This window comes from Sinocyclocheilus grahami, unplaced genomic scaffold, assembly GCF_001515645.1.
Source record: "Sinocyclocheilus grahami isolate Dianchi unplaced genomic scaffold, SAMN03320097.WGS_v1.1 scaffold575.1, whole genome shotgun sequence".
In the NCBI taxonomy this organism is placed as follows: domain Eukaryota; kingdom Metazoa; phylum Chordata; class Actinopteri; order Cypriniformes; family Cyprinidae; genus Sinocyclocheilus; species Sinocyclocheilus grahami.
Window position 1 is genome coordinate 204,941 of NW_015505754.1, and position 9,857 is coordinate 214,797.

At 36.9% G+C, this 9,857-nt stretch overlaps 1 protein-coding gene and 1 pseudogene across 2 annotated transcripts in view; both read right to left on the reverse strand.

Moving 5' to 3' along the window:
• LOC107556626 (major facilitator superfamily domain-containing protein 1-like) overlaps positions 1–2,945 on the reverse strand; it is a 5,637-nt pseudogene extending 2,692 nt beyond the window's left edge.
• A 4,152-nt stretch (positions 2,946–7,097) lies between these two features.
• The window catches only part of LOC107556645 (SPRY domain-containing SOCS box protein 3-like), an 8,301-nt gene continuing 5,541 nt past the window's right edge, over positions 7,098–9,857 (reverse strand). The window contains exons 6-8 of one of the 2 annotated variants that reach the window (XM_016239781.1): positions 8,257–8,382; positions 7,687–8,136; positions 7,098–7,589 (exon numbers count right to left, since the gene is read on the reverse strand). In XM_016239781.1, coding sequence (XP_016095267.1) covers positions 7,219–7,589; positions 7,687–8,136; positions 8,257–8,382 — 947 coding nt within the window. In that variant the 3' untranslated portion in view covers positions 7,098–7,218. Of the gene's footprint in view, positions 8,137–8,256; positions 8,383–9,857 lie in introns of both variants that reach the window. The other variant, XM_016239782.1, reaches the window with a different exon arrangement.

Here is a 9,857-nt window from a genome sequence, read left to right on the forward strand (position 1 = left end):
TAGTGTCTGTTCTGTGTGTCTCTCTGTGTGTGTGTGTGTGTGTGTGTGTGTGTGTGTGTGTGTGTGTGTGTGTGTGTGTGTGTGTGTTCATGACTGATACTCACAGCAGCAAATGAGTAAGTGATGCCGAGCCAGATGGTTGATATGAGAGGAGGGACGAATGTGAAGGCCAGCAGACCAAACACAGCGTCAATACGGCACAGAGCCTCGCAAACACACCGCGCAGCCCCACATAGTCCTGCAGCACAGACACAAACACAATTAACATTAAACTGACTTACCACAAAGTACTTTATTGGCATCATATAGTGATGATATCATGCCATATATATATATATAAATTTCATGATACATTTAATTTTTTCTCCATACATGTTTGGGGTTGTAAGATTTTTTTTTACTGTTTTTGAAATAAGTCTCTTCTGCTCACCAAGGCTGCATTTATTTGATCAAAAATACAGTAAAAACAGTAATATTGTGAAATATTATTATAATTTCAAATAACTGTTTTCTTTGTGAATATATTGTAAAATGTAATTTATTTCTGTGATCAAAGCTGTATTTTCAGCATCATTACTCCAGTCTTCAGTGTCACGTGATCTTCAGAAATCATTCTAATATGCTGATGTGCTGCTCAAGAAACATTTATGATTATTATCAATGTTGAAAACAGTTGTGCCGCTTCATTTTTATTTATGGAAACGGTGATACATTTTTTTTTGTTTTCAGGATTGTATGATGAATAGAAAACTGAAAAGAACAGCATTTATTTGAAATAGAAATCTTCTGTAACATTATAAATGTTTTACTGTCACTTTTGATCAATTTAATGCATCCATGCCGAATAAAAGTATTAAGTCAAAATGTGCAATCATATGTGTAAATATCTCATTTAAATATCTGTGGAGCGATTCTAACTTTATTTTGTGAGTTTAGTGTGTTTTGTAACACGCAGTAGTGCTTGTTCATCTGATAGTAATCAGCATTGACTTACAATGAGGATGCCGACAACAGCAGACAGCACCAGTGAACTGTCATACACAGCGCCTGCGATGTACGCCGCCTCCTTCTGGCTGTATCCACTGTATTTATCCTGGATAAACTTACTGAAAACACACACACACAGCACCACATGAACAGCGTGTACAGATCTATTTTATCCTAGACACATCTATATGGCTCATGACTGTACCTGGCATCGGCGATGAAGGGGAAGATGCCATTATAAAAGAACATGATGGTAAGAACCAGCAGCCAGTATCTGAGAGACAGACGCTTCACATCCTGAACTCTCTACACACACAAAATATAGCAGCTGTATCACAACATCAAATGGTTCAAATCAATCTAAGCTCTTTAGTCACAGTAGTGTTTCTATTGCTAAAATAAAATTATTGTTGTCATCCATGAATTTTAAAATTTACTGTTTTACAACAAAGGCAGAAAAAAATAGTAAAGCACTTTATTCATTTTTTTATTCAGATGCCCAATTACAGTCAATAACAACAGAGAGTGTGGAAAAGTAGACAAAAACAATGCCAGCAAGAATGCAAGCGGTTATCAAGGCCATGCAAAATATTAAATTTTTTGTTTAACCAGTGAGCTGTCATACACAGCGCCTGCGATGTACGCCGCCTCCTTCTGGCTGTATCCACTGTATTTATCCTGGATAAACTTACTGAAAACACACACACACAGCAACACATGAACAACGTGTACAGATCTATTTTATTCTAGACACATCTATATGGCTCATGACTGTACCTGGCATCGGCGATGGAGGTTTATGCATTGTGTATTATACTTTTTTGTTTCTTTTTTATTATTAAGGTTATTATTTTTTTCCTGCATTATGCATTATTTGTATTTTAATTTTATATTGTAATCAATTTCAAAATCTATTGTTATTATAAAATGGGTCATTATGTTAGATTAATTATGGTATTTTATCTATTTTATGTGAAGTACTCTGTGCTTGTGTCAGTGTAAAGCACTTTTTATTAATAAAGTTTATTACTATTATCATTATTATATTATACTGCAGCAATAGCGAGACTAGTATAGGAGTATAGTATTCTCAACATATATCAACTTGTGGCATCTTTATCAGTGTCTCAGCAGTTTACGTGACTCCTCCTGAATCACTCCATCCAATCCCAGCTGCTTCATGCCCATCTTATCCAGAACGCTGACTGTTACAGCCGACAAGAAGCCAAGAACACACAGGAACGTGCCTTCGCACATAATAAAATAGATGCATAAGGCTCGGAAACATTCCCAAAACAACAGATCAAGGGCCTAATCGTGTGCATGCTGTGTTTCTCACCTCCCCACTGCGTCCACTGCATACCGTACTGTAGCGAATTTAGCTCAACGACAGGAAATATGAATAATTAACCATAACTAGTTATAATTAACTATTCATATTTTAGATCCACTGTAGATATTTAGCTGACCACTCAGGGTCAACCGTCTTGTCAATTCTAAGAACGTTAATTTCCTGGTTAAAGGAAATAACCTTCTGCCCAAGCTGGAGAAAGCCAGGGTCAGTCCAAACGCCAGAGCCAGCTCCTTCCCGCAGAACCAGAACGCCGTGATACGGTTTTGGACAACTGAGAAATGAAGAGAGACACACGAGATTCAATGTGTCTTAATGCTTTTCACAGGTGTGTTTGTAATGTCTTTGCCAATGAAAGCCCTTGTTTATTGAGTGAGTACAGAATCTGAGAAAGAAAAAGTGCCTTTGTGTGTCGTTGGATACTTTCAGGACTTTGTAGAGTTTCCTATCATAATGCAGATCAATAGCCAGCCAGTGGAAATGGGTGTTAAAATGTTTTACTTCTGTAATATATGACATATTTCTGATATTCAATGAGCCAGACAGAATGAGAGCTTGTTAAAACAATGACTAAATCATTATCCAGTGCAGTAAGCTCGAGAGACATCAGTGCAAAAGGAAAGTCATTTCAGAGGAAGAGGAACCGCTTCAGTTCTCAGTAAAGATTATAAAGATGTTTTTCTTTGGAAAACATGTACAGATGAATCATGTACAATAAAACCAGAAATATGCATTAAGAAAGTAAACAATTTAAAGTGATCTGCTTTTGACTTTATGTAAAAGTCGAATTAATTTTGGTGCAGAAATTAGTCAATGTACAATTTTTTTATACTTTCATTTTTTATTTAATATTTTTGTTAAAGCCATCTTAATTTTGCCTTAATTGTCTTTTTGAATTGAGTAGAATATGTCAAATTGATTGAGATTGTGATTGCCTTATACATTTTTGTCCTTGAGCTGAATACTTACCTCTAGTGTTGCACACCGGTCACTGCACCATATTTATGTATTTAAACAGGCATAAAAAAACAGAACAAATATTTGATTTAAATTATATATAGGATATACACTGAATAATTCTATACTGTAATCAAAATAACACTGTGCAAGAAAGGCTCAGTGAAAGCATTTAATCTAATAGAATGTGCAGTTATACACTGTAAATAAAAATGAATATATAATAACATAATACAATAAAACACATTAAACGATAACTAATCAGGCTGAATTTACACACAATGACTCGATTATCACACACACCATACTGTATATTTAAATATATTGTAGTTGATATCTTATATGTATAGTTATGCGCATTAATGTAAGCTTTCAGTAATTATGTCTTGTTTCTGTGACGGGCAGCTGTTGGTTCACCTCCAGCTCAACTGGAATGTGTCGGTGAACTTCCTGTTCGGATGGCAGGAAGTGACCGGTCATGTGGTTGCAGTTACCAAAGCTTTATCTAAGAGACCTTACAAGTACGTTTTAACATCACACAAAATGAATCATCCAAAAGGCCTGGGTTTACTTTTTCCAATTTTTTCTTTTAATCTCTTAAAATCTCTTGTACAAATTTAGGGTAGAAATGATGTATGCTTCTTATGAATTGTTATTGGAGGAATAGTTCACCCAAAAATGAAAATTAGCTGAAAATGTGCTCGCCCTCAGACCATCCAAGATTAGGATGAGTTTGTTTCTTCATCAGATTTGGAGAAATGCAGCATTGCATCAGTGTCTCAGCAATGGATGCTCTGCAGTGAATGGGTGCCGTCAGAATGAGAGTCCAAACAGCTGATAAAAACATCACAATAATCCACAAGTAATCCACACCGCTCCAGTCCATCAGTTAACGTCTTGTGAAGACAAAAGCTGAAACAAATCCATCATTAAGGCATTTTAACTGTTGCTACTGGCTAAAATACAAGTCCATAATCCATAATAACGCTTCCTCCAGTGAAAAAGTCAATTTCCTGTTGTCTCTCGCATCAAAATCCACACACATACTCGTTTAGAGCTGTTTTGGCTTGTAAACAGTGCTTGATCTGTGCAGATTCCTCTCCTGATTCAGACAAGATGGCTTTTTCACCGGAGGAAGCGTTATTGTATCTTTTGTTAGTTTTGACTGCTTTTACTGTCCTCATTTGTAAGGCGCTTTGGATAAAAGCGTCTGCTAAATGACTAAATGTAAATGTATTTTAGCCAGTAGCATGAACTATTCCTTTAAGAAGAAACTAATTAGGGATCTAACCACTGTATAGTATTATTAACTGCTCATTATGCAGAAGACACTATTCTTTGCCAACAATAGCTCCGGGTGTTTTGTTCTCAGGGCGTTGTGTGGTGACCCTGATCTGGGGTTCTGCATGGACGGCTCGTGGTCAGCAGGTGTGCGAGTGGACAGAGACGGCCGCTGTCTCGCTCAGGTGTGGACACGTCAGTCCAGCTCTGGCCAAAGCCGTGACGAGCGCCCACCCCTCTCCTTCCCTCCTGCTGCAGGTGACGTGTGTTCAGACTCTCTCTGAACGTCTCTCTTTATATACTTTCACTCTCCTCCTAACTGCTCCAACAGGCCTATGAGGAGGAGCGACGCAGACTATTGGCTGATCTCGCAGTGGTAGGCGGAGCCAAAGAGAGGCGTGTTGGTCCTGAGCTCGCTGGCCGTATACATCGCCTTCTCACTTCCCAGAATCCTCATCTCCTGCTGGATTAAGCCCAGATTTGTGGGAATGAATTTTGCACTTTATTGCCAGTATAGAAGACTAACCTAAAGATAGAAGTTTGTGCCTCAAATTGATATATTCATTCTCTATTATGAACTTAATAATGGATCTGCCATCAATACTTGAAAATTAAATGTTATAATGTTTGTATTGTTTATTTAAAACTGATGTCATTGTCTTAGTAAGTTAAGACTTACAAAATGAAAATATCAAAATTAAATATCTGTCTTATAATTGGTGTTCATATTCAGACTGGACTATTATTATTTTAAATAGAAGATGCATTTCATTGATTGTCATCGATTCATTAATAAGATTATGCTTTTTCAGATGCTTTTTTCAAACTTGCATTGCATTTTATCAGTATGTGTGCTGAAATTTGAATCCATTACTTTGGGACAGGTTTATTACCATTAACTAATATATACAGTGGGTACGGAAAGTATTCAGACCCCCTTAAATTTTTCACTCTTTGTTATATTGCAGCCATTTGCTAAAATCATTAATGTACACACAGCACACCATATTGACAGAAAAACACAGAATTGTTGACATTTTTGCAGATTTATTTTTTTTATTATTATTTCAGCTAGATGCCAAGGCAACAATTTCTCATTTTCATTTTAAGTCCTAAAAATGTCATTTGAAATACTAAAAAGAACTAAACATTTACTAATTTAATTAAAACTATGAAAAATGTAATAAAAAAACTATACAGATATATAAAAATGACAAAACACAACAAAAACACTAAAACTTGGACTAAAATTGAAATGAAAACAAAATAGAAAAATAAAATTCAATTCAACAAACACAGTTGGGACGAGTTATGCTCAGAAGTTTAATATTGGTGAAACACAAATTAAAAAGAGCAAATTAGATACTTGAAAAACATGCAATTATGAAATGAGCTTTTTTGTTGTTCATTTTTTTTACCTCAAAACAATGTAATCAGTAAGAAAACATGCAAAAGAGTACAAAATCACTCACTCATAAATAGAGAGTATATTATAAATCATAATCAAATATTAATAATAAGAGAGGGGAGGTTAAACTAATCAATAAAAGTTAAGTGAATAAATACACCGTCATATCTGAAAATACACAATCTACAGTGTTTATCAAATCAGAAATGTAGTTAGGTGTCACAGCAGAGCTGTAGCTCTCTGATATTGAATTATGATAAGATACTGTAATTAATTAATAGACTTATTAACAGGCTCTACAGTACAGGAGAGTATTTACAGAACTAATCTGCTGGAATTGAGGTTTCAAACAACTGATGACTATAATACTGCTGCAAAAGATGTTTGGCATGTGTTGATCTACCTTAATATACAAGATAAAATTTCTCAAAACAAGGGTCACCTGACTGGAAACATTGGCACTGGAAATGAGCAAGTTTCTGAGAAATTTAAACCTTTAACCCCATCCTGAACCCTGAATAATGAATTAATGGAAAAAGACTAAGACGGATTACTAAGAAATAAAGCCACTGATTCACTGGATCTCACGAAGGTTATAATTCACAACAAGTCCAGTGAATGAATTTTGATAGTTTGGCAAGGGCTGAGGACGAGCGGTTTGAGTTGAACTGTAGGATGTGCTCGTGTAAGAATGACAATTATGTCATTTACTCACCCTCATGTTTTTCTGTAGGACACAAAAATGAGAAGTTAAGATTCTTTAAGCAGAAAAGAAGGCCTCATACCTAGGGCTGCACAATTCGGGGGAAAAATTCAAATTTGAAATTTGTGGTTTAAGATGCTATTTTAAAAAAACCTCCAGGTTTCCTCTGACTGTTTGTAGGCGTGCACAATTTTGCGAAAAATTCAGATTATATATTTATGACTTGTATAAGACTATTATTATTATTATTATGTGTTAATTTATTATTAATAATAAATAAAGAAAATAAGAAAAAAAATATTACAGTGTAAAATAAAGCAATTATTAAGAAAAAAATATTATTTTATATATTTAATATAATTATTAATTTCTTAATTCTCAAACTTTATTTTGGCAGAAAAACAGCTCCTTTTTTGCAGACAACAGCTAGTTTATAAGTGCTTCTCTTAAATTCTCTTTTCCTGAAATATATTTAATTAAATCGCAGACTTTGCGATTTTATAATCGCACTAAGCAATATCACGATTTCAGCTAACTCAAATGAGTTTGGAACAGCATGAGGGTGAGTAAACCATGAACTCTGCCATTAAATGTGACCTTTGACCTGTGATTTACATGTAAACGTGGTGTCTCATGTCCAGCGGCAGCGTTTCCTCTGGCACGTCTCCAGCTCTGAAGAGAAGTCATCTGAGTCAGAGGCGGAGTCAGGCCATAAGGAGGCGTGGCCTGGTGGAGTGTAGGAGGAGCATAGAATGCAAGAACCGGTGTGTTCGGGTTTACACACAGAACTGGCATCATTTCCCTTACAGCCGTCACTGGAAACAGATACCGGCGAGTCGCAGCAAGGACAGGAAGCAGATACCTGCTGGAATTTAGGGTCAGGGAGGGAATTGTGGTCAGGGCTGGAGGCAGAGCCACAGAAGAGGTCAGAAGGTGAGGGGGAATCGAGGTAACAGGTAACATCCATTATGGAGACGGTTTCTTGATATTGTGCATCACCTGGACAGGAAGTAGGATATATGGAGGCAGAATCAAGAGGCTCATCTTTACCGCGGTAAGAGCCAGGGTTATCAGAGAAGGAACTAGAAATAAAGACGCGTTCGGTGTCAGAGGGATTGTGGGAAGGAAAGGGGCTCATGTATTCATCATAGTCGCCGTCTTCTGTTTGTGTGGCCTTGTCTTCCCTGTTGTGTGTGCAGGCGTCTGCGCAGCCGAGGGTCAGCACCCATCCCAGCTGCTTAGACAGCAGCAGACGCAGACCCGGCGGCAGCGGCAGCACGTGCAGAGCATCTGCGCAGTTGGGCAGCATTTTGCGCAGCTGCATGCAGCACAGGTACTGTAATGTTGTGGGCACAGAATGTGAACGGATCAGTTTCATGCTGCTCTTGGCCGCAGTCGAACACACCATCGGATACAGACGCTTATTCTGCAAGTGAGTAGCTGCTATGCCTGACAGAACCGAAGATAGAGAGATAGAGAGATAGATAGATAGAGATGAAAAAGGAAGAATAAGAAAGATTGTATTGTATACATTCATGCAGGACAGGAAAGAGTGCAAGCATGTCTTACCGATGCAGCGGCGGTTCTTGTAGAAGCTCAGGGTGCCGTGCCAGCTGTCCAGATGGACCCCGATTATGGACCCTTGACCGAACCGTGACGAAAAGTTCACCTTTGACCCCTTATGGTGCAAGTGACCTGACCCATGATAAATGTAGATGAAGACAGAGAGTTAAAAAACACATACATACACATACATTTTTTTATGTTTTTGATGGAAGTCTCTTATGTTCATTTATTTGATAAAAAATACAGTAATATTATTACAATTTAAAATAACCCCTTTCTATTGTAATATATTGTAAAATGTAATTTATTTCTGTGATCAAAGCTGTATTTTCAGCATCATTACTCCAGTCTTCAGTGTCACATGATCTTCAGAAATCAGTATAATATTATTATCAATATTGAAAACAGTTGTGCTGCTTCATAGTTTTGTGGAAACCATGATACATTTTAGTTTTCAGGATTCTTTGATGAATACAAAGTTAAAAATAACAGCATTTATTTGGAATAGAACTCTATTATAACATAAATGTCTTTTACGTCACTTGTGATCAATTTAATGTGTCCTTACTAAATAAAAGTATTAATCTTACTGACCTCAAACTTTTGAATTGTAGTGTATATATAAAATGACATATAATGGATCTTTTTTTATACACAGACATGCAGGCTTTTTAATGTATTTAAATGAATAATACTGATTTAACTGAATAGAATGCAGGGGTCACATGACCTCTGACCTCACCTGTGTAGGACAGACCCCAGCTGTCCTCATCTGTGCCCAACAGACTGCAGAAACTATGTTTGAACTGATCCAGGTTCACTTCTGATGTCCCGACACCAACCATCTGTACTCATAAACACACAAAATACATCCACTCTTACTAAGACTTCATAAAACATACTTATTATTAACATTGTTAATCTTATCTTGATATATGGTCAGTGTTGTAGTTTAGTGTCTTTGTACATCCAGTCACTTTATCCAAAGCTCGTATAGTTTTGAATGGGGAAAAATGCCACGCTCAATATGGCCGCTCAATCGACCATCTGTACTCATAAACACACAAAATACATCCACTCTTACTAAGACTTCATAAAACATACTTATTATTAACATTGTTAATCTTATCTTGATATATGGTCAGTGTTGTAGTTTAGTGTCTTTGTACATCCAGTCACTTTATCCAAAGCTCGTATAGTTTTGAATGGGGAAAAATGCCACGCTCAATATGGCCGCTCAATCACAGGAAGCCCCACCTTCTGAATGAAAGAGCCAATCGCTAAGCGGTAAAGTCAGAGCATCACTGCAGCTGCTGTTAGAAGCGTCCCGGTTGCTATAGAAACAGTCAGCGCTCAGGACTGCGCATGCGCACTGGCTGATCTAGCCTGAAAAATAAGCTTTTTATAACGCTATTTGAGCAAAAGTAACAACATTTATGACACAGTTGTTGTCAGATTGCTTTGGTGACTTCAAATATGAAATTTAATCTTAAGCTTAGTGCACAGTTTTGGAGAATTTGATGTTTCCCCATTCAAAGAGATATAGGAGCTGCACTTGCACGCCCGAGAGGCGTTTCAAAGATGGCCGCCGAGTGACATGACTT